The following is a 24484-nucleotide window of genomic DNA, read 5'->3' as shown; positions in this document are numbered from 1 at the left end:
ATTAATAATTGCTATAAAACATTAATATAACTCATGGTAGGTAATCATTGATGCGTCCATTCATACAGGCTTGCAGAGGTGTTCTGCTTTAAAATGAAACACAGCTGATCTAAAGCAGCCTTCAGATTTGACACAAGGCCTCAGGTGTTAGACTTTACGTTTCAGCTTCAGCTCATTTCTCCAGACGACCGCTCCCGTGTTTACTTGAAAACAAAGGAAATAAAACATACTTCTTAAAGTGTTTGTGGCTTTATTAATTCAAGTAACTATTTTTGGAAATTACCAACTATATAATTGACCATGTAATAGGACTTTAGATAGCTTAGGTAGTAAAAACCCTATTGTATCTCCTGTTCTTATCACGTCATATCAAGTATATCGCTTGTGAGGTCCGAAGACCACAAGCAATAAAACTAATGACTGATAATCAGCAGAGCTAAGGTTCATTATTTGTCCATCTCATCAGTCCCACACTATGTAACAGGGAATTCTGTAAACAAACTTTCTGTGAATTCAGCAGCAAAGGCTTGTACTATAGTGTCCTAATTACATCTGTGTCCTTTAAAGAAGGAAATCAATAAAATAGACGTTTCATTCTGATTATTAGTGATAGTGAAGAATCTAAGGAGATCCTTCGACCTCTTTTTTACCTAAATTTCAGATAACATATGAAATGAATGCACAGTCCAATGTGAAGACACAACGCAAAGCAGAACAAACGTTAAAACTTAATAGGTAATCTGTGCGACTTGTTTTTCTTGAAAGTGGGCTTGTAGACTAGAGGAAGAGGGACAATGTGTTTCCACTAAAAATAGATTCCAGATAAGGATGTCACAGAGGTGACAGTGACACTGACACGGGTGCAATAATTGTTGCATTCCTAAAGAATGACGCGCGTTGAGGGAGGTATGCATGGTGGGCTCTGAGTTTAAAATGGCGCCGTAGATCAGGACCTGGCTTATTACTGCAAGACTGTCAATGGATACTTGTATTTCACTTTCTGTTGCAGTATTTCTCTCACACACACGCACAGAGATACCAAAAAACTCCTGTTTCAGAATCTGCCTGTACCAGTGTTATAATAATAATGAAATAATTTTTTCTAGTGCTGGGCTAATGCTCTCTCTTGCTCCCTCTCTGTCTGTTGCTGTCGCCATGTTGAATGATCACTGTCACAGCGTAGAAGCAGACAGGTCAACAAAGGCTTTAAATTTTCATCAACTTTGAGCCACAGTTGTTTGCTGCAACGTGCTCATTAAAACTGACCTCTGCTGACTCACAGATGTCAAATAAGAGACTTTAAAAGGCAAAGACTTGACCAGCAATGTTTTAAAGAGAAGAAATTCTATTTATTTCACATCATTGAATCTAATGAAAACAATGCAAAATTTCTACCACCAGCTGAGCAAGCAACAGGTCTGTCATCATGAAATGGCACGCACGCACCCACGCATGTGCTCGCACACACACTCACACACAAACTGGTGCTCTATTGTTTCTAGATGAAGGCACATAAACCCATTGAAGGTCACAGTAAGGCAGATTCACAGCACTAAGGAGAAACCGTAGACCGTAGAAATTAGCAAAGGAACGCTCCAGACTCAGAGCCGTCTGCAGACACGTACACAAGTCCTGTCAGGTGAGTGAGGTTGAGGATGGCTGAGAATAGAGGAAGAAGATGTTCACGTGCAGTGCTGACACACACCCCCACCCTTTGTTTTCCACGTGACCTTTTCCTTTGCAGCCAGTCAGTGAGAGATTCTCCTTGTCGTTAGAAAAGTAGCAGCGCTGAGAGAGAGAGAGAGAGAGAGAGAGAGAGAGAGAGAGAGAGAGAGTCCTTCCTTCTTTGGCTTGATCTCATCAGCCAAACCTTAGACAAATGGATTTGTCAAGTCATAAAGCAACACTATCACATGTCTGTCCGGACATACTCTCATAAGTAAACAGTTGTGTTTTTGTCTTTCGCTCGAGCATGTAATTGTGGCAACATACTGTACACCGTCGTTCAAAATCAGCAGCAGCGCAAACTCTTAAGAGTTGAGTTTGCGTCGTTTAGAAACAGTTACACCATAATGTAAATCACAGTTTGTTAAGCTCAGTGTTTGGACTTCAGAAAACAAGACACATCTGCACCGAGGGCCAGTCTGCACACAGCAGTAGCAGCAGCAGCAGCAGCAACCACGCTGGATCTGATCAGTCCACGGAGCACTATAGTCTGACATGATACCCTGTACCCACTCATGTACATTCTTGTGCAGAACCCCTGTATCCCGTTCACATAGTCCACATAATGAATCCTGTCCCTGAGTCTTCAAGCTAAATCTGAACAGTCCAAGAACGGCTCACCCAGATCTCTTGTCCCTCTTATCATTTACACACATTCAACTTGTAGGTATGGGTTAAAGGGAGCTTCGGCCAAGGTCTGTGTAAATCAATGAGCTGAGCTACACACCCCCTGGCAGAAGGGCAGAGAATGTGACACAGCATCTGCCTCGCACTCTGTCACACATACACAACAGTCACGTACAGTTGAGAGACAATGCACACAGGTCGAACCACACATTGTCTCCAGTGCGTCACAGATAGATGTCTTTATGGTGTGTCGGCATTAGGTGCAAGGATAACGCAAGGTGTTTGAATGTGTGCAAGTGTGTTCGTGTAAGTGTTTCTGTGGACATTTCTATCTGTCAGGGTGTGTGTGTGTGTGTGTGTGTGTCCCTGTGTTAAGTAAGGGCGTACTCAAACGTCCCTTTCTCCAGCCCCTCAATGCCATCAGCCCAGTTGGAGGAGGGCATACTGCTGTAGGGGTCCAGCAGGATCCTGAAACACCTCACTATCAGCAGCCCCAGGAACACCAGTAGCATCCCCACAAAAGCGAATGCCGTCTTCTGCTCCAGAGTCAGAGAATGCGCCATCATGTCGTTTCCGCTCATGGCAGCAAGGGAGTGGTTGAAGTGGATGCTGCTCATGGTAAACCAGCATCTAGGTGCCTCATCTCTCCTCTGGTGGGGTCAGGCGTTTAGAAGCCCGCATGTTACCTGGACAGGGGTTAAACGGCGGCTTCGGATTAGTGCTGTGTTGTCTCTTTTCCGGAAGGGGTCCATTTTATCAACCTATTTCTATTTAAGTATTATCTCAGCTAATGCACATGCTGCGTAGTCTGAGAGGAAGAAATGCAGACGTGGTAGAGGAAACATAGATATCCCCGCATTTAAACGTTGAGCTGAATAAAACAAGAAGAATTACAGGTATCTTTGTGTAGCAGCTTTTGCATGTGATATCAAATAGATGTCCAGGCACTTCGATGTATCTATCTATCTATCTCCCTCTCTCTCTCGCTCCCTCTGCCCCTCTGGGAATTTTGCAGAAAATTACAAAAAGCAAACATGGAAAATGGGTTCAGGAAAACAAGCCAGTATCCTGACTACATTCCCTTAAGTCAGGTTACAATTTCAGTGTGTCGCAGTGCATAGCCTGCTGTTAAACAAAGACAAAGCAGTAGGGTATCAATGAAAACGTCACATCTCATGAAGACACAACCTTACGCATGCATGTGTGTTTTAGAGGAAAGGAATCTCTACCTGTTGCATGTGAGCAGACGCCTGCCAGACAGTGTAATTCCATTAGACGTTAAGAAAGCAACGGCAACTGACCGAAACATGACTGCAAAATCGGTGTGGTCATACAAGTGAAAGTCTGTCATTCTTTTCCTCCCAAATCTTTCATATGAACACAAGCAGCAGGTGGCTCGGGTGAGAGGAAGGGGAGGGGGGTGGTGGATGAGAGAGGGACGATACATATAGGCAGGGACAGGGAAATGCACAGAGAGAATTGGGAAAGAGACAGACGCGGAGGAAGGAAAGTACAATGAGGAGGAGGACACTGCACAAGTATGCATGGTGAGAAAGAGAGAAGCGAGAGGGAGGGAGGTGAGGTAGGGTAAACAAAAAGGAGACTGCATTGACAGGATTATTTGGTGGGGATGTTAGAGAAGAAAAAGCAGGCGTCTCACCATCATTATCGTGCCATCCTTATAGACCTGTTGCTGCCGATGTTTCTTGCAGACAACTCTTCCATCTTTGAGCTCTCAGACATATCTCCATTAATCCATCCATTGCTGGCATGCTGGATGTGCAAGGCTCATCTAAGCAAAAAAAGCTTGAAGCAAAGAGAGAAACAGAGAAGCAAGGCAGAGGCTGGATCAAGCTGTTATATGTGTCTCTTCTGAGAGATACAGCTCCTGTCCTCATGCTCCTTTACTTGCTGCCTCCTGCTCATTATCATTCTGTTTCTCTATCTCTCCCTCCAGAAGCACGCACGCTTGCTCCTGCTGCATGGCAACCACTTGTTAGTCTCACTCAGCTGCTCTGCTGCCTCAGTCATTCACAACATTCCTCCCCTCAGCAACAGGGTGTATGCAGCAGCATAAACAAGCAATCTGCCGTCTTGTCCGCTTCTTCTGCCTTCATCCTCCCCTCTCTGGCTTTTTTGGCTTTTCCCAAAATGACTCTACCAAAATCGAACAAGAATATCAAGGTATAGGCAGCAGGAGAAATGCTGCCTCTTACTGCTCCTGACTTGTAAATGCTGCTGCAATGGATTTTTTTTGGTACAACACAGCATTATCCTCCAAGCCTGGCTTGATGATGTGTCTTTAATTGGTGCAGTTTGCTGGGATCCAATTGAATTAGCCCCTCTGGTCGGAGGCTTACAAATGCAATCTGCATGCTGGAGGAGAAAATAATGGTATTTAAAATGATTTTAGCAGCAGTGAATGTGAAAAGAAGGAGCAGGTCATTTGACTGCCCATATGAGAAAATGCAGCTGGTTGTCTGTTTCATTGTTATGCAGTGCAAACTCACATCAGCAATGTAGTTTTTGTCACAGTGATGCAGTGTCTTGGATCTAAGGCTAAGACGTGCCATGAGGGAGATGCTCATCACTGGTTTGTGTATAGTGCCAAAATTCAGAATATTTCTCTGCGCTAAATTTCACTTCCAAGTTTCTGCCTCTGCAGTGTGTGTTTTGAAATGTGGTTTTCTTGGGTCAGCATCAGTATCTAGTCTTAAGCAGATCTGCACCACTGATATTTATTTTCAAACATTTCGCCCAACAGATAGATAGATAGATAAATAGATAGATAGATAGATCTTTATTAATCCCAAACTGGGAAATTTCACAACAGGTCTTCCAAATTAAGTTAACTCTTCTGACAGTTTCAAACGGTGCAAACTGTGTGTCATTATTATTAATGCGTTGCAGTGAAATTATTGTCAGAGAGCTTTTCATAAGCCCATTTATGTAATAATAACCAGAAGGTCATTGAATTAGGCAATGTCCATCTGTGTTACCCTTATCATATATGTCAACGGTCAGAGCAAACAAATGCGCCTTAACTTGTGTCAAGGCGTGGTGATGTGCTTTGGACTCGTTTGGTTACTAAAGGAAACCTGTTGCATAAAGCGTATTTTAATATTGTGAAGCGTTGTTAGACTTTTATCTCAGCCATGCAACAGGTCAGGAACAAAACTGATACTGAGGATTGTAAAACAAAAGATTCTATTAAGAGCGCTCACAGTAACCCCTTTAATGTTAATGAACCCTGCGCCACACCCCCGTGTGATAATACAATCTTACGAGAAAGTACAAAGACGAATGCGGTGGAATTGCAAAAGTTTTAAATACTTTATTAGGCCTCGACCCATTTACCTAACTGCAGCCATTACTCATTCTTCTGGGGCTCATGGTTTAATGAGATTTACACTCTCCAGTGAAATTTAAAATATTTATTAAAAAAAAGAATGGCCTGACATTTTGATGTATAAATACAATAATCTAGAATATTGTTATTATAGGCAGATTTTCAAGGAGGCCACAAGAGAGGAGTATTTCAATAATTACTAACTGAATTACTGACAGAAATCAGATCCAAATGTCTACCAGGGAAATAATGAAAAATATATCAAGGATTCTACCAATGTGGCAGTACTTTAGAGTTTAAATTTACACGAGAGCCTCCGACATTAACAAAAATATGTTCAGTAATGTAGTTTGACAAGTATGGAAGTCATTTTGCAGCACCTTTGGCATGAATTATGAAGCATCCAGTCATGGCATGTACACTGTGAGAACAACCAGTCAGGAACTGAATTATCATTTTATTGTTTATTGACCTGATTTTTCATTGACAGAGTATTGCATTTACTGTGCTCTGTGTTAAAGGTTAACCTCTGTATTTGTGTTCAACCTAACCCACGGTTGTAATCGAAAGTTGTTGCAACATGTGTTTCATTACCTGCACCTGAATAAAAGAAAAAGAAAAGATTTTTATTGTTTGTTTGTGGGAGTGGCACAGTCGCGTGGTGGTTAGCACTGATGCCTCACAGCAAGAAGGCCCCGGGTTCGAATCCATGGGTCTTTCTGTGTGGAGTTTGCATGTTCTTCCTGTGTCTGCGTGGGTTCTCTCCGGGTACTCTGACTTTCTCCCACCATCCAAAGACATGCTCATTAGGTTAATTGGTGAATCTAAATTGGCCGTAGGTGTGCATGTGAGTGTGAATGGTTGTCTGTCTTTCTGTGTTGGCCCTCCGATAGACTGGCAACCTGTCCAGGGTGTACCCCACCTCTCGCCCGATGACAGCTGGGATAGGCTCCAGCAGACCCCCGCGACCCTTAACAGGAATAAGCGGGTACAGAAGATGAATGAATGAATGTTGGGGCGGCACAGCTGCGTGGTGGTTACCACTGATGCCTCACAGCAAGAAGGTCCCAGGTTCGAATCCATGGGCCTTTCTGTGTGGAGTTTGCATGTTCTCCCTGTGTCTGCATGGGTTCTCTCCGGGTACTCCGACTTCCTCCCACCATCCAAAGACATGCTCATTAGGTTAATTGGTGAATCTAAATTGGCCGTAGGTGTGTGTGTGAGTGTGAATGGTTGTCTGTCTCTCTGTGTTAGCCCTGCGATAGACTGGCGACCTGTCCAGGGTGTACCCCGCCTCTCGCCAGATGACAGCTGGAGTAGGCTCCAGCCCCCCCACGACCCTTCACAGGAACAAGCGGTTACAGAAGATGAATGAATGAATGAATATTTGTTTTTATTAGAGAAGTTGCACAACTGGTTGATTTACTACGTAGAAACCTTAACCACTGGATCAAAGTATCAATAGTCATAAACATTCATATAACCCTACAAACATCAGGGTTGGAGAAGCTTAGTTGTACTTGTATTGAAGAGTCTGAGACATGTAAAATATCCAACAGACATGATATTAGAAGTTATGATCAATATGCTCTGAGGCCTGACATCTGGGGCTTGATTATTTCCACCAACACTTACTTTAAATTTAGTAGATTAGAAATGATTATTATTATGTTCTGCTACTATTAACAAATAACTGTGCAGCATTGTCTCCAGCAGTAAAACTGTTTGTGGCATTGAAAAGTGTTTCTTTAGTGGTGCAATCTAACCAGACTTGCTAAGCAGGTCCTCTACAAATGATAAAGTAGACTGTATAAAGGAATTGAAGTTATTCCTCCAGCAGAGTAAAAGTGCATGAATCAATACTTTCAGGAATGATGAATTGGCTTGGCACTGTATTCTAATCAATAAGATGGGACATTTATAGTCTGAGGCTGTGAGTGAGCTGCCTGGAATATTATAGGCTGTAGGTATTACCGGTATGAATTACACTGTCTATTATTAGAAAACAAATATGCTGCTGTTTCACTACATGATTAACATGACAACAGTTTCAGAATCTTAACCTGATGGTCCTAGTAGACACTCCAAATGTGCGGGCTGTATCATTTGCAACTGTGCCTTGAACAGGTTTTTTTTTTGATTGCTTGGATACCGTTCAGAAACCCATACAACAATCCTTTAGAAGGGGTCACGTTCTGCATTTCATTTGCATTATAGGTCACTTAATTCATTGCAGACATGTACACAATCTGCTCAAATAATTCAGTTCAATTCAATTCAATTCAAATCAATCAATTTAACCAGGCTGCCTAGCAACAGCTCCCAATTCTCACGTTGGAACTACATGCCTTTTGAGACGCAGGCTGGATTCTCGCGATATTTTGAGGTCACGCGAGAATTGCGGTGGTGTGTAACCATCTGGCGCGTCAGGTTAACAAATCTTCAAACTACACACACATCCAACTGCGTAGCTACAGGGGCATCTTGCATTGTAGGGCAAGCAAACCTTAACATGGCAGATGTTGAAGCTCTTGACGAGGAACCAAGGCAGGAGGAATCTGCAGGATCCGTCAAGTCCGAACCCGAGGAGACATTTGAAGAAACACCCAATGGTGTGAAAACGTGAGTAAAAATGATGCATTGTTCTGTCAGCGTAGCTGTTAAGCTAGCTTAGCCAAAATGGAGTCGTGAGATGCTAGCTATTGTTAGCCGTCAAAAACTTTAATATTAAGCCGATGCTTTATTATTAAGTGCCTGCTAGTTGGTTTGTAAATTACTTCACGCCGACTGTATGCTATATATTTACAAACCGGTGTCGCAAAATTATGCTAAGCTACGGGCCAAGCTTACCTTGTTGTGTTAGCTAAAGCTAATAGAATTTTGAAATCGGGCGCTTGCTGATTTACCAAGTTACCACTTAGATTTATCCTTTAGCCAGGTTAGTTAGATAAACCACATAAGCTGTAGCTTGACTTTAGATGGCTATGTCCGCTAGCATTAGCATCCCTTTTAATCTGAGCTCAGTCGTGTGTGATCATTATAATGAGCTAGCAATAACGTGAAGTTGGCTAAGCTAGCTGTAAAGTCTGGCTTTTATACTATTAATAAACAATTGAACAGAATTTAAATGTATTAGCATTTGCTGCAGTCCCTGTAGCTACAAGGAAGAAGCTTCAACAAGAAAAGCACATGCAAAATACAAGTGAAGAAAAGCATATGCAAATCAGTATGAATCTGTCACCTGTCAAATACTAGCCAGCTCACTTGGTACGATAGTGAGTACACACTGCACTAAATCTCTCTAAAGCCTCATGAATGTAATGGTATTGGTATTGAGAGCTGTGTTTTGCAGTGCTGTTGAATTGTATTGTGTTGCACCAGAGCATGTTACTATTATTTTGACAACCCTATTTTAGTTAGTGGGCCGGTAAAGATTAACAGCACCACAAACTTCATCCTTCAAAGTAATCATACAGTTTAATTGTCAGTCATGAGTGCAGGACTGTTATTAGACTGTTTTTGATCTGTGAATGTGGTTTTGAAATCTTCTGACCTGCATATCTGTGCATTTTGTAGGGAAGCTGATGAAAGTAAGCCCTCCAAAGAAAAACACGATGGTAAAGAGAAGTCCTCTGGGAGCAGAAGAGGAAACCGCTACCATCCCTACAAAGACAAACATGGTGGAGAGAAGAAGGGTGCCCATAGAAACCGGGTGTTCATCAGCAATATCCCTTATGATATGAAGTGGCAGGCTATTAAAGATCTAATGCGTGAGAAAGGTAATGTCCCCAGTGATGGGGATGGTGTCCCCCCCCTTCTCTCTATCTCTTCAACTTATAGAAGAACTTGACCCCTTTTTTGTTTGTTACCAGATGGAACATCTGCTTCTAGCACTAGTCAGTTAGTTTGTAGCTTTCTCTGGACGTACTTAGTGCAGATACTAAGGAACCAATATAGTGTGATTTTTAGGTGATTGGAGTTTTAATAAAATCTTTTGGATGGGCACCAATTTAGTTTGAGCAGATATGAATGTGAGAAAAGGAAGATGAACTTAGTTATATTGTCACTTGTTTTATGGCATTGTCAGCTCCAAAATGTAACCTCAAACCTGTAGTAGAATCGATTGTTGAATGTTTTTGTTGCATCTGCTCCAAGGTGAATCTTGATTATGTCATTGAAAATATTGTAAACACATTACCTTCTGAATAACGGAGGTCTCAAGAAGCCATTTGAAAGGTCAAAGGACAGCTTTAAACTCTCAACTGCCATGAATGGAATCTGTTGCCAAACTGATCATGTTGAAGTCTTTTGAATTTCCCAGGTTTAATGTAGCTGTGTTTCTCTCTGGCCTTGGCCTTTGGGTGTCTCAGTCACTGCCCAGAAAGGCATGGTGTTGTCTGGTGGGATGTTGGTCTGGGCTGACTGTTGATCATTAATGGGACATCTCCATCTGTAGCGGCATTGCCAAGGCCAACGGTGACTTGAAGACTTGGTGACTTAAATTCCTTTGTTCTTTTGGTATTTTTCCTTTGTATGTCTCATGTAGTCGGTGAGGTTACATACGTGGAGCTCTTTAAGGATGCAGAAGGAAAGTCAAGGGTAAGTGATGTGGCCAACATGCTGCACGAGGTTTTAAATGCCCTCAGCAGGCTCTCTTTAATCAAGTGTTCTTCTAGGCTCTGATCCTTTGGGTCTACTGAACTGGAGATACTGTAGGTTGGGTTTAGAGCCTGATAGATGGCTAACGATTGACATTCATTTGAAAGGGAGATGTCCTGTTGACTTTTGGAAAAGTAGCCTAATGAACTCATCTAAGAGTACACATTTGCTTTTGTTGTTGTGATTTCAATTGGTTTAAAAGTTTGTTTGTTTGGCCATTTTCCAAAGGGAAATGTGGGTTGTGTGGTTTGTCTTATTGATTGACCCTCATGTCTCAAAATTTTATTTTACACGCAACAGCTTTCTCTTCAGTGGAACAAAATAGCCTCGAAAGATCCTGATATTTTTTTTTGTTATGTTTCTATATTAAATGACATAAATGCATATTCTAGATATAAAGATGAACCGCACTATTTTTCTTTATTAAAGTTTAATCTGGTAAAGCTTAAACAATGTATTAGACAAAATTTTTATGGCATTTTTCTAAAATCTTCTACCTTGGTAATTGTGTCCAGTTCAAAACCTTAAAATGCTTCAGGTAAATTGCAATGTATGTATCTTTTTGTACAGAATGTCTTTGCAAACATTTATTTATTATTGTAAGTACTGTTAATTGTTAACTTTATTTGTAAATCAAAAGCCTTCTGGCTCAAGCCAGCGGGCAAAATATGGCCATCATGCTCTGAAGAACAAAGTAGAAGCTTGTTCATACTTTAGATGTATAATGTCCCTGTGGTTTGTTTTGATATTAATTGTACTTTGTTCACTCCTTGTGTGCTACCTGGACTCCTATGATGCCCCCGATTAGGGTTGTGGGTAAGAAACTTACTTTCGCTAACAATTATTTATTTATTTTTTTTAATGTTGGGCTTGGATGAACTCATCTGTTGCCTCCATTTGGCTCATTCAACAGTGTGGTGGAGTTCAAAGATGAGGAGTTTGTGAAGAAGGCTGTGTCAGCCATGAATAAGCATGACCTGAGTGGAAGACGACTCAACATCAAGGAGGTGAGGATCATTTTATAGTTAAATATGACACATGGGCTCGTGACACAAATACATGTGATGGTCACAAGATAACATGTGGAATTACGTTCTACAATTGTCCATGTTTTAGAATTTACCTTATTTATGTGAGACCTGGGTTAAATTGTATTGTTTCTTTTTTACAGGACCCTGATGGGGAACATGCACGGCGTGCACTGCAGCGCATGGGAGTAGGTCAACAGGGAGGTCGTGGGCAGGACATGGGGCCTGGCGGGCTGAACCTACCGCCCTCCATTGCCAATAACCCTAACATCCCACCTGAGGTCATCCATGCACTGCAGGCTGGACGACTGGGCAACACAGTGTTTGTGGCAAATGTGAGGACACGTGAATGAACTGTCTCCAAGTCTAGTTAGTGTTGGTTATTTATGTTCATTAAAGATAGTGGTGTCCTTCTGTTCTACAGCTGGACTTCAAGGTGGGCTGGAAGAAGTTAAAGGAGGTGTTTGGCATGGCAGGTGTGGTCAAACGAGCTGATGTTAAGGAGGACAAAGATGGCAAGAGTCGCGGGATGGGAACGGTGACTTTTGAGCAGCCACTGGAGGCGGTGCAGGCAATCTGTATCCTTCTGAGCTGAACCATATGAAACAAAATGTAAAAGGCAAACAGATCTGGTTTACAGTTTTACCACGACCTTCTCCTTGACTCTGAATGCAGCTATGTTTAATGGACAGATGCTCTTTGACAGACAGATGCATGTGAAAATTGTAAGTCACTTTTAGTCATTGTATAATTTAAACTGCAGGATGCGGAAAAGATCAAAACTAAAATTTGCTTGTGTGATCCTGCAGGATGAAAAGTCACTTCCCCCTGATGATTTCCAGCAAGTAGAAAAACCACCTCAGTTACCAAGTGAGTACACTTCATTGCGCAAGTAATTTAAGGAAGTACATATAGTTGTACAGTGCTTTTGTCTACATTTGTTGTTTTTTTGGCCCGTTTGCTACAGTGACATTGGAAACAAATTACACATTTTAACACATATTTTGAAAATTGGAAGTTACAAAAAGCCCAGATATGTTGCTATGGCAGTAAGCCGGTTTGCTACCTGTAGTATAGCTGTTAGCTGCTGTCTGTCATCTGCATGCTGCTTCAGTAATTAACACATATTTATGATATAAAAAATGGACAGCTGTTCTTAAGCATTCATTTTAAAAGACCTTTTTTATTTAAGAAAATATGTAATTTGCACATACAATAGTTGAAAAGTTTTTGCAGGCTCAAAACATTTGTCCAATACTGTCTTTGCATGCAAACAAAAAACATAAATTATATAGAAAAACACCAGTGAATTAAAAGAGTTGTATGAGATTCTCACAGTAAGGTGTGCTTGGTTATTAATGTATGATGTCTGCACTGAAAGTAAAGACATCAGAGCATCAGCCTAGGATAAATAACACATGTTCTACCCAATGGCAATGTTACTGTACCTTTAAGGTTAAGTATACTACGATTAGTACTTCCATTCTTAATAGTTGGTGCATTTCAGATGTAGTGAAGACTCATGTACTTAAATATCAAGCTACATTTGTTTTTATTGAACGTCTTTGCACATAGTTCTCAATGTCTGTTACAATAAATGTCACTAACATGACTTAACATTGATTGAGCTGTGCAGAAGTATTCATGATCAGTAAACAGCTCTGTGGTCGGTGCCAGTAAATTGTTTTTAAATGTTTGGTCTTTGTGTGTTTTGTAGGGGGTCTAGGTGGCATTGGAATGGGACTGGGCCCAGGAGGGCAGCCTATAAATGCCAACCGACTAAGCGGTGGAGGAGGCATGGGTTCCATGGGACCTGGAGGTCAGTCACCCGTCAAATATGTTTAGTTGATGGAGCGTCCAAAATAGTCACGCATACAGGGCATAGTGCCGTTGTGAAACAGTCCATCTCTACAAGCGAAAGCTTTTCAGAGAGGATGGTATTCATCCTCACCAGCTGTCCAGCTTGTTAGCGCTACACGGCAGGCATTTGAATATGTTTTGTGCTGATTTAGAAAAGCTACACACAGCACATAGTCAGTGCAAACAATTCACCAAGGAAGTCTTGGCTGCACATTTAAGCTACACTCTAATATACAAGACCTTTAATCTTATTAGTTCATTCATTGAGTGTAAATAAATGCATGTTGTGCTTTTACATATCCTGACATTTACCCTCTTCTGTCATAGGTATGGATGTTTCGAACTATGGTGGAATGAACAGACTCGGAGGAGGTGAGGCTTTTGTTACCACTGAGTTTTTCTTTTAAAAAGTTGCTAAGGAGGCAGTGATGATCAAACTTGGTGCTGCTTTTAACAGGAATGAGTGGTGGTGGAGGAGGCTTTGGGGGCATGGAGAGCATGGGCAATATGGGTGGCTTTGGAGGGAGAGACATGGCACCAGTTGGTAGGATGGGAGGTAAGTGAGTGTTTTCACTCACAGTGGGTAGAGATAGTGGCAGAGATGTTGTGCCATGCTGTAAACGCTGAAATGCTCCTTTGTGTTAATGCTATCTTTAGTCTGATGTTCCTGTTTTCTTCTGTGTTAAGATATGTACCGGTCAGGAATGGGTGTCATGGATCGGGAGTTTGGTCACAGTGACATGCCAATGAATCGAGGATTTGGGGATTCTTTCGGAGGAATGGGTAAGTTCAACCCTCGCTTCAGACGGCTTTGAATTCCTTTCATAGTTAAACACCAGACACAGGGGAGGTTATTCAAGTACGCCTGTGTACTTTGGATTTGAGTTATGATGGGGATTACTCACTGTGTTAAAATGTGTTGTTCTGTTTGTACTTGCTGTTGTTACGTTAGGATTTGATCTAATCTGCATCCAACTTGCATTCTCTCCTTTAGGTGGAGGTTTTGGAGGAGGCATGGGCAGTGGTGGCATGGGGCACATGGGGACTGGATTAGGTACAAGAAAATTCACTAGACCATTTTATAGTCTTTTGACAGTTTATACGGCAGATCATGTAAAGGCAGGACTTAGTATTGCACCATGACGTTCAGAGCTATTAAGTATTGAGACTTGCTGATTAGGTGGTGGGTAATAATGAGGCCCGGTAATTAGAGAGTGTCCTTGAATCAGATGACCTCAGTGCAAGTACTGGTCCTCCTCCTGTGTTGTTCTTTACGACACAAACTGCTGTATGTCGGATCTAATGTGATCCGCAGTGATTACAGCATATGTGTGGGATGCAGTTAACACAGCTGCAACTAAGAGGGATGTCTATTAGGGATGTCCCAGTCTGTACTTTAACTTGTTGATTACATTTGTTTGTGATGCACTGAACATGGACATGTTTTAAATCCTGGCCTCTTTCTCACAGTTTCTTCCTGCACAGTAAATAAAATAAAGACACAATGCTGCAAAGTGATTTAAACCAAAACAAAAAGTACAGGCTACAGAGAGCATGTTAACACGACCGAGTCTAATTTAGGTCTGCCGTCAAGTTACCCTCGGAAATGAATCATTTTGACGCATAATGTGACCTGCAGTCTGCAACGTTTCTTGTTATCCAGTGAAAGTAATACAGAAGCAACTATCCAAAAACACTGACTGCATCGATAGGTACATGCAAGACGGCAAACGGAGAGCAAATCTTTATATTTTGATTTTACCCAGCTGTCAGACTGGGTCACTACTAAACACATTAACAAACTAATTCTCCCTGATACCCAGTGAAATGTTCAGCATGGCCTTGGTAAAGGAAAGCAGCATCCTGTAACAGAAGGGTACACTAAAGAAAGGGATCAACTTTATTTTTGCTGAGACACTTCATTAAAACATTAAATATAGCACCAACAAACCACAGACATGGGTATGTAGACAGCCTTAGAAAGGATCTTTGCATGTTGCATGGCCCCAGAATAAAGGAACTTGAATACCTTTTTCAGCATTTGCACTGGGTGTGCATTGGAATCAAAGTTATATAATAATGTTAGAGTTCCTGCAGTGCATCTGTATAAGAGATGGCCTATTTTATCTCTATTACATTCTTTTGTAATGTGCAGAACAAAAGCAGGTCACTCTTTGAGATAGATCCTGTTTAATCCAGCCCCTGTAAATTACTAGATTTACGATGTTGTCATCAGCACTTGAGACTCTATTTAGAGATGAGCAATGACTTTGTTTTTTATTTGCTGATTTTTAACTGAAGAACGTCTTGCTAGCTTTTGTTTATCATCTTGTGATAAAGTCACTATCGGCAAGATCATCTCGTGCACTGATAACGGTTATTGCAAAATGCAAAGTAAAAGGAATGCCAGAGAAAGTGTGTTAATGGATATAATTTCTCGTGCCTCTTCCCCGTGTGGTTTATTTAGGGACTAAAAATAAACTGGAGCAAAGTCCTAACGTCCACATAAACTATGTCACGGTGACACAGGACTCTGGTGTACTGACGTTCTGTTCTGCAGATTCTCCAGTTTCTAAACACTCCAGTGACCTTTCATTGAACTGATCGAAGGAAACACTGTGTGCCATGTGGAGGAGTTTATTGTTATATTTGGTGCTTGTCAGGTATTATCTAAACATCCCATTTATCTATATCTGTGATCAGACTTCGCAGGGCTACAGCAGCTGGACCTTTCATATACTGAACCCAGATTAGGTCTCATTAAATCCAGGTTAAGTCTGTCACTCATTTTCTTTTGTTTGTCTGTGTTTGTGCTTAATGCAGGTGGCGGACTAGGCAATATGTCAATGGACCGGATGGGCTCCAGCTTTGACCGTATAGGCATGTCAGGAATTGACATGAACCGTGGCTTTGGTGGCTATGGAGGTGGGGGGCCAGGCCACATGGGTGGAGGCATGTCTGACAGAGGCTCTGGGTCCAAAGCTGGCTGCCAGATATTTGTGAGAAATGTAAGTCTTAGAGTGGTTTTAATATTTATACTGTAACTATTAATATTTTTTTTCATTTGCATCTTGTAGTGGTTTCATCTAGCTTCAAATGTGTTAATGCCAATAAACGTATTAACTTAAATATATATTTCTATGTTGCAGCTATCCTACGATCTGACATGGCAAAAGCTGAAAGAGAAGTTCAGTCACTGTGGTGCGTCTTTTGCTGTTGTGTTCATTTATTATTTACTGTTTAATTCTCAGACTGCCCAGAAACTCAATTATTGCTCATGCTGGTTCCACCTGCAGGTATGGTGATGTTCGCAGAAATCAAGATGGAGAATGGGAAGTCAAAGGGATGTGGAACGGTGAGATTCGACTCTCCCGAGAGCGCCGAGAAGGCCTGCAGGATGATGAACGGAACCAAGATCAACGGCAGAGAGGTGGACGTCCGCATCGACCGCAACGCCTAGAGCTTTTGTAGAAGTCGAGCTTTCACACTTAACACATTCAGCCCCCCCTTTGCCAATGATCTTTTGTTTTGTTTTAAAAACACAATTACTTCATATCCCCATATGTCCATTTCATGTTGGTTTTTGTTTATATATACTACATAGCTATTTTATCTTTGTTTTGTAAGCCCTTTTTAATTTGTCAGGTGATTTGTTTGAACAAATAAAATTTAATTTTTAATCTTGGTGATTGTAATTTATTTTATTTTATTTTTTAAAAGGGACAAAGTCTCGGTTGTTCTTCAGCGTGTAAACCCGGCGTTGAGCTGTGTGCGCTGCTCTCAACACTGCCACACACTGGCCTCTTGAAAACTGGAAAATTCCAGATTAACCACAAACGTGGACATGAGTGGGTGTGAATTTAACCACCTGTGTTTGAAATGCTAGATGCTTTTTCAATCTCAAATCCAATGGTGATGGTAATTAGTTTAAATGGGATAGCATTACAACTGTTTATTGTATAGGAATCATTTAAAGTGTAGGTCAACGTCTAAAGTCCATGCAAATTTACCCAGAGAGTTGTAAACACAACTGAAGGAAAAACTTTTTGGCAACATAGATGAGTGGAAAGTTTTTTTTCTTTCATTTTTTACTACTTATGGCTCTTTCCACTAGTAATCCCTGCTCATAAAGCTTATCAGTTATGACTATATGATTACTCTTTCATGTCTTCACTTCACTACCTCATTACAAAAGATGGACATGGCCACGTTAGTTGACACTTTTATTTCTTGACTGGATTCATGTGACCTTGGCAGTCACGCCTGTGATGAGGCCTTTTCCGTTTCTGGGCCTTGTGTAAGACGGGAGACGTCTCATGAGGTGACGACAGGCCGTCATGGTGTGATAACAGTCTGGTCTGGATCTTAGCAGGCACATGTAAGAGGATGATCTTTGGTGCTTCTCCACATTATAGACATCTTCCTCTTCCTGAGATGTAACGAGTGCTTGTCTTTCATAATATCTTAAAAATATGTTATACGGCTCTGTGACTTTTGTAGACTGTAAAAGGCTTAACAGTTTTGTTTTGGGCTTTTATAGTCTCACAAAAAATATGGCTTCAGTCCTGGGAATGTCAGGTCTCAGTCACTGCACAGTCTTATGGGATTATTCCCAATAATCCCCAGCTCGTACAGGATGGACAGAGTGGCAAAGAGGACGTAGCAGAAGAGAGAAACAATTCCCAACTTCCAGTTCAGCTTCCAGCCGTTGATATGTACGGCCACAAAAAGGAAGACGATTGAAAGGAGCAGGGTGGAGGCAATGAAGACCAGCCCGGTGCTGTTCACTTCCACGGGGTTGTTGGTGTCCACAAAGGCGGTCTTGATGAACCAAGGCAGGCCGAGGCACAGCATGTCAAAAACGTTTGAACCCACAATGTTGGACATGGCCATGTCAGCTTTCCCTGAGAAACAAAAATAACATGTTCACATACTGGATTTAAACTTCACTGTTGCTTTTGTAATTTGCCAAAATGGTTTATTTTAAAATGGATTTAAAAACCAAACAAATGATAAATATGCCGATCAGGGATAACATTATGTTAATATTGTGCAAGTCTCCCTTGTGCCTCCAAAACAGTTGTGAATCATCAGACAATGGACATGGGCCTTCTGAGGGTGTCCTGTGGTGTCTGGCAACACAGTGTTGTTAATGGGGGGCCTTTGGGTCCCATGGGTTGAGGGGAGGGTCCTATGTGGATCATCCCACAGATACTTGATCAATTTAGGATCTAGTGAATTTGGAGGCCAGGTCAACACCTTGTGCTGTTTGTCATGTTTTTTGAATTGTTCCTAAACTTGTTTTTGTGTGTGTGCCTGTGTCCAGCTACATCCTACTGGTAATGGCTGCTGCCATCAAGGATTGCCATTGCTATGGGGTGGGGGTGCCTGGTCTGGTCTAGGTGGGTGGTACATGTCTAAGTAACATCCAGGTCCAAACGTTTCCCAGCAGAACATTGTATTGTCACAAGATGGTCAGTGTTATTTACTTCTCTGGTCAGTGGTCATAATGTTATGCCTGAAACAGCTCAGAGCCTATGTACTGGTAGAAGACTAGTGTTTTTACGTCTACCACATGTGAGTATTGGGAAATGAAATGGCGGTGCTGCTCTTGAACAAATTGTTTTTATTTTTAATGTTGAACTGCAGCTGATAAGAACGTGACATTACCTTCTCTGGCCACCATCACACTGGCTATGGTGTCGGGTATACTGGTTCCAGCAGCAAGCAAAGTCAGTCCCATTACTGTATCAGGAATCCCAAGGGTCTCACCTGTGTAAACAGCAAGACAACACAAAATCAGACCCATTCCCTCGAACCAATAGCTTGAAGCCAGGAAGAGAACAGCAGCTCATTGTGTGTATGCCTATAGGGTTAATAGATTATCCCTGGCAGCAAGGTTGTAGCCAGGGTTTTAGAAACACAAAGGTCATGGAACTAAATGCTCTCCCCCCCAACAGAAGCTCGCCCACCTAAGAAATGTTTCACTAGCATCTAACGACAGGGCTAAATCTTCAGCGCGAGTGGAAAAATAAAATCTATAAGTTTAACTCCCATTGTGGCCATTTAAGTTTGCGGAAGAAAAATAATTTTAGGAAGCCTTAATGTACTGTACACTGTGATGCAAGAACAAGTCACATGAGTTCCCAACATTGTCTGAACTGTGCAGTGTGATGCTGCAGTGATCTACAGAGCAGAGCCATGTGAGCCTATCTGGTGACTATGGGATAATAATCTCATTATACTTCACTAGACCTGCTACTGTCACATGGTAATTTGGATCTTTTAGCCTGTTTAAGTCTGATCCCTAGTCAGTTTTTACATCTCTCTTGTAGATGCGAGCTGAAGCCCGTGCTAGGTTCTGTATGTACACCCAGCCCTCACATGACTGTGTTTCCTCAGGGGTGAAGCCGACTGTAATCCCTGCTGTGCTTGGCTAGGCACACGTCCCACTGGAGCTAAATCACCCCCCTTCTTAACTTTCCAAGACAATGGCATCTCAGGAATTAGCCAGCAGACCTCCATGTGATTCTACTCTGCAAATCAGACGTTTTTTCTCACAAGTTTCAAACACTTGTGATCCCCAACGGCTCGCTGGGTGACCCGGGCTCACTTACACCTGCGGCTAAGTCGTAGGAAATGTGCAGAATGTGCACGGGCCCATTACAGAATGTTCAAAACACTGGTCTTACCGACCACGGTGACCATCCACACCAGCACGTATGTGAAGGCTGAGATCCAGACAGCGGACATGAGGAAAGTTATCATGAACCACTGCTTCCAGAACCTTCTCCTGCAGTCGGGGATGGTCAGGAACAGCAGGGTGATGATGGGCAGAGACAAAACCCAGAGGATCCTCTTCAGGTCGCTCTCCGGCACCGAAAACACACTTTTGTGGTCTGCTGAGATGCAGGAGGACAAATGTGTGGAGGGAAATTAATGTCAGTTCATCAAATTAATACCTCCAAAGTGGACAAACCCCAAAGTGCAAACTTCACTAAGCGGTGTGTGTTACCTTCAGGGATCTCATTGAGGCCGTGGAGGCTGAGCGACAGGTGAGAGTACCCCGAGTCGTTCTGGAAGATCCCGCTGTCGGTTCTGGAGCGACTGTGGACTCTCAGGCTGGTGTCGTCGCTCCAGCCCGTCAGAGGCTGTGTCTCAGTCTTATCGCCAGAGCCCGAACCCAGACAGGTGCAGCATGGGCTCAGCTTCCTCAGGACAAACTCGCTGATGCGGAGGTCAAAGCACAGAACCACAATGTAGACGCCATACACCAGCAGCAGACAGGCGGCATCATACCTGTCAACGAAACAAACAGTTGCCGCATTTTCTGGGAAGATGTTCCAAGAGCTTTCCTTGAAAATCCCATATCCTACTTCAGGGAACGGCACCACATTTGATTCGGTGTTGTTCGGTTGTTTCTCTTGCTAGATCTGTTTTTATTTTACTTTTTATGTAGTTTGATTTTTATGACAAATACAATTCTGACAGTAGAGATAGCTGTGTAATAAATGTGGCTGAGTCACAGCACTGTACAACACGACTGTCCCGCCTGTAATGTGTTTGTTGTTCTCGGTGTCATAAGACACAATAAACAGCTGTTTGTAGCGCTGTCTTTTATAAGTAGTGCAGTAAGGTCCTAAGATAATGCGCTGCTTCGTCACTGCACACAAGCACACACTCACCAGTACACCTTGTTATCAGAAATGATGGCAATAACGGCGGCAACACTGATGCCATATGCCAGGCAGTCCCTGAACAGTGGCCAACAGGTGAGCTGACCCGCCTAATAAAGGAGACAAAAATAATAGGTTTATAGCTCACACAACACACTCACGCACAGTGATTCCGCTGCTATGACATCGTGTCAAACTGTACCATAGAGGCCAAGAGTCCACAGGCGGCACAGATTCCAAGCAGGTTATAGACGGCTGATCCCACAATGGTGCTCACCCCGATGTCGCCCTTTGTCACAAACACACCTAACGCATGATAAAGGCATAAAGGCACACGGTCAACGTGGAAGTGTTATTGAAGAATGACAAGGTAACATAAATAGAGCTAACTGAGAACAGAGCGACCACTTTCCCTTTTTGTTCTCATATGGGATGTTAAAGGGACACGGTGATGGCTGTATTGATTACCTAGAAAAGCTGTGACCAGCTCAGGTGCAGAGCTCCCAGCTGCCATAAACGTGGCTCCCGCTACATCCTGAGAAAGTCCCAGACCTGAGAAACAAAACAACATGAGAAACATCATGACGCACAATCCAGTTTAACAGTATCACAACAGAAAATGCATCCGGTCAACACCTAAAGCTTCCTAAAAAATAAATAAATAAATATGTTGCAGAATTATGACTAATGTACTGGCCTGGATGGTGTTGCGTCAGTGTTGCATCAATGTTGCATTAATGCATTTAACTGCTAATCTTACGTGTTGCTCCTGACCCAAATAGGATCACAATCTAAAAAAATAAAATAAAATAAAATAAAGTTTCTATATTTTATTTTATTTTATTCTATTTTATTTTATGCGTAACAACACCAAAGCAAATTCCTTGTATGTACAAACATGCTTGGCAATAAAGTATTTTCTGATTCTGATTCTGATTCTGAATGGGTGTGATACAATTTCAATTTTCAAACAAATTTTCAAGTTCCATCTGCAATTCTGAGCAAAACTCTCTCTACTTCTGTCGAATTACTGTCACCTGTGACACCACGAATTTTAATTCATTTTAATTTAATTCCCAATGTCCACCAAGGGGGACATCAACAAAAAGTACACTGCTCTGTGGTTAAGATATTGTGCATATGAATTAAACTTGTCTGAATGTTAGCTAAAACCGTTTTCTAACTAAAACATATCAAATATATAATAGTTTTTTTTTTTGTTTTTTTTTTAAATATCAATAAGAGACTCATGTCCAAATGAACTACCGGGTCCCAGGGGAATATTTGGATATTAAAACTGAACATATAAACCATTTAATCAGTCAGACACAGGCCTGTTATATGAACACATTACACACATTTAGGTATTCTCCTGTAATCCTTTTGTAATTCTGTAATTGTCTAATAGCTAATACTTTGTGCAATATCTTGTTTTTATGCATCTTACATTTTTTTTGGTATATTTTTATATTGTTATTTTATTCTATTAGTATTTTGCTCCTTGCAGCTGTCATTTTATGGGAACAACTGCAACCAAACTATTGCCTTTAAGGATTGATACAATACTCATTCTGATTGATCCTTTAAAGTGTGTGTTTGAATATTTAATGCCAACCTTAATTTAGCAATATTAATAATGGAAATCTATAGAATAATTATTTTGTAATGTGACATAGTCTGTCTTCATCCTCCCCAGGGAACAGCACATAATTAGAGGTTGTTCCACAATCCATAGACAATGCACACAGATGATGCGTTGCAAAATAATTCAACTTACGTTCACTGATCACTTCTAAAGATGGCAGAAAGTAGTCGTCGCAGATTATTGCGACAGCCAGAAGCATGTAGAATATAATCATAAAATAAATGACGAGCCCTCCATCCTTCCTCTCCTGCACCGTGAAGAAGCCTTCGGGAAACTCGGAGGATTGTGGTGGGATGCATTCTGTCTCATTTTCTAAAAAAATAAATAAATAAATAAATAAAAACACAAGGACACACACACACATACTGTTTAGTTGTAATCAAAGACAACATCTCTCACCCAAAGCAACCAGGAAGTTGCTCTGCCAAGATTGTTTTCAACGGCACTTACACGGTATTTAATGCCAATGAAGAGACGGGGGTTTGGAGAGCAAACATGGTCACAGTATCTGGGCCACAATTGATTACGCACACTTTTAGAACACGAAAATGAGCCGTGACATTTATGACGATAAATTAAAGCGATTGCAGTTATCAAACGAGGCTCTATTGGAATATTGTCGCAGATTTAAAACAAACAAACAAAAAATAAATACTACAAAATAACAGAAATCAAATGTATATAATATGCTTACCTAGAGCCCGGCGTACCCTGACAGAGTGAGTTTCCTGAGCTGTTTTTGCTGTAAATGAAACAAGCTGGACCGTGCAATATAAAAATATTACAAACCCTATAAAATAAGGTATAAAATCTTTCCTCTTCTTTTTTTGCAGAGCTGCCACCGCACTCATTGTCATTTAAAAGTTCAATTAAAAATAAAAAAGATAAAGTGAAATTAGCAGTTATTCCAGTGAGTCATTTACTAGTCTTCACTCTAACAAGCTTGCAAAAAGATTAAAAGTGGAGTGAAACTGCTTGTAAGCGCCGCATCTAACACTACACTACGGCTACAGGCTGCAAAGAGAGATTATTGAGGGGGAGAAAGCATCTTTTAAGGTCTGGCATTACCAAGAGTCGGGGATCACGAGTTGCGAGTCATTCCAGTCGACTTGAACGGACCCCAGCCTGAGGCGCATCAGGGGTGTAATTCAACATAAAAACCCTTCCACCGCAAATCTGAGGTTGGAAAGTTGGCTCTTAATTTTCCGGTGGCAGGAATTTAACGCACATTTAAATGCTTGTAAGGAGGCCTGAAACGCTGCAGGTTAGAAACTTATAAATCCCATCCCATCCATGTTTCAGACTGATGTTGCCTGTAGGCTCTTTAAACGGTCTGAAGAAGGCAAATACCAACAACATAAATAACATATACTGAGCATTTTATGTTATAATATACACCGATCAGGCATAACATTAAAACCACTGACAGGTGAAGAAAATGACATTAACCACCTTGTGACAATTCAATGTTCTGCTGGGAAATGTTTGGACCTGGCATTCATGTGGATGTTATTTAGACATGTACCACAAATCTAGACCAGACCAGGCACCCCCATCCCATAGCAATGACACTCCTTGATGGTCAGCCAGATCTCAAACTGGAACTTTACTAGATCCCAAACTGATCAAGTGCTTGTGGGATGATTCACAGAGGCCCCTTCCCTCAACCCATAGGACCCAAAGGCCCCCACTAACAACATTCTGTTGCCAGACACCACAGGTCACCCTCAGAAGGCCCATGTCCATTCTCTGATGAGTCTGTTTTGGAGTCACAAGGGAGACCTACACAATATTAGGAACGTGGTCATAATGTTGTGCCTGATCGGTGTATAGTACCATATAAATTGATCCAACATCATGATAGTAGGTTTTATTATAACAGAAAGGTGTGCGTGTGCGTGTTAGGTGTGTGTTA

The 24484-nt window shown here is 41.6% G+C and overlaps 3 protein-coding genes across 3 annotated transcripts; 1 reads left to right on the top strand and 2 right to left on the bottom strand.

The window, feature by feature from the left end:
- Window positions 1-977: 977 nt before the first annotated feature.
- Window positions 978-3002, bottom strand: ctxn2 (cortexin 2). The gene has a single exon (XM_084574845.1). It carries the CDS (start codon window positions 2967-2969, stop codon window positions 2724-2726), a length of 246 nt encoding a protein of 81 aa, XP_084430971.1. The 5' UTR covers window positions 2970-3002; the 3' UTR covers window positions 978-2723.
- A 5134-nt stretch (window positions 3003-8136) lies between these two features.
- myef2 (myelin expression factor 2) lies at window positions 8137-16932 on the top strand. Its single transcript, XM_084541163.1, has 17 exons — window positions 8137-8323; window positions 9278-9480; window positions 10248-10300; window positions 11169-11176; window positions 11274-11367; window positions 11532-11723; window positions 11813-11966; window positions 12064-12113; window positions 12198-12258; window positions 13106-13207; window positions 13576-13620; window positions 13706-13804; window positions 13936-14031; window positions 14243-14302; window positions 16072-16256; window positions 16398-16449; window positions 16545-16932. The coding sequence occupies exons 1-17, from the start codon at window positions 8214-8216 to the stop codon at window positions 16706-16708; spliced, it is 1728 nt and encodes a 575-aa protein (XP_084397289.1). The 5' UTR covers window positions 8137-8213; the 3' UTR covers window positions 16709-16932.
- A 685-nt stretch (window positions 16933-17617) lies between these two features.
- slc24a5 (solute carrier family 24 member 5) lies at window positions 17618-23753 on the bottom strand. Its single transcript, XM_084540898.1, has 9 exons — window positions 23264-23753; window positions 22702-22881; window positions 21393-21476; window positions 21127-21230; window positions 20934-21034; window positions 20264-20547; window positions 19941-20150; window positions 18919-19020; window positions 17618-18152 (listed from the first exon to the last, which is right to left on the bottom strand). Exons 1-9 carry the CDS (start codon window positions 23424-23426, stop codon window positions 17830-17832), a joined length of 1551 nt encoding a protein of 516 aa, XP_084397024.1. The 5' UTR covers window positions 23427-23753; the 3' UTR covers window positions 17618-17829.
- Between the last annotated feature and the right edge of the window lie 731 nt (window positions 23754-24484).

The sequence above is a fragment of the Chelon labrosus genome, assembly GCF_963514085.1.
Source record: "Chelon labrosus genome assembly, chromosome: 3".
NCBI lineage: Eukaryota > Metazoa > Chordata > Actinopteri > Mugiliformes > Mugilidae > Chelon > Chelon labrosus.
The sequence above is the reverse complement of the archived record's forward strand: the minus strand, read 5'-3'. Positions and strand labels throughout refer to the sequence as shown.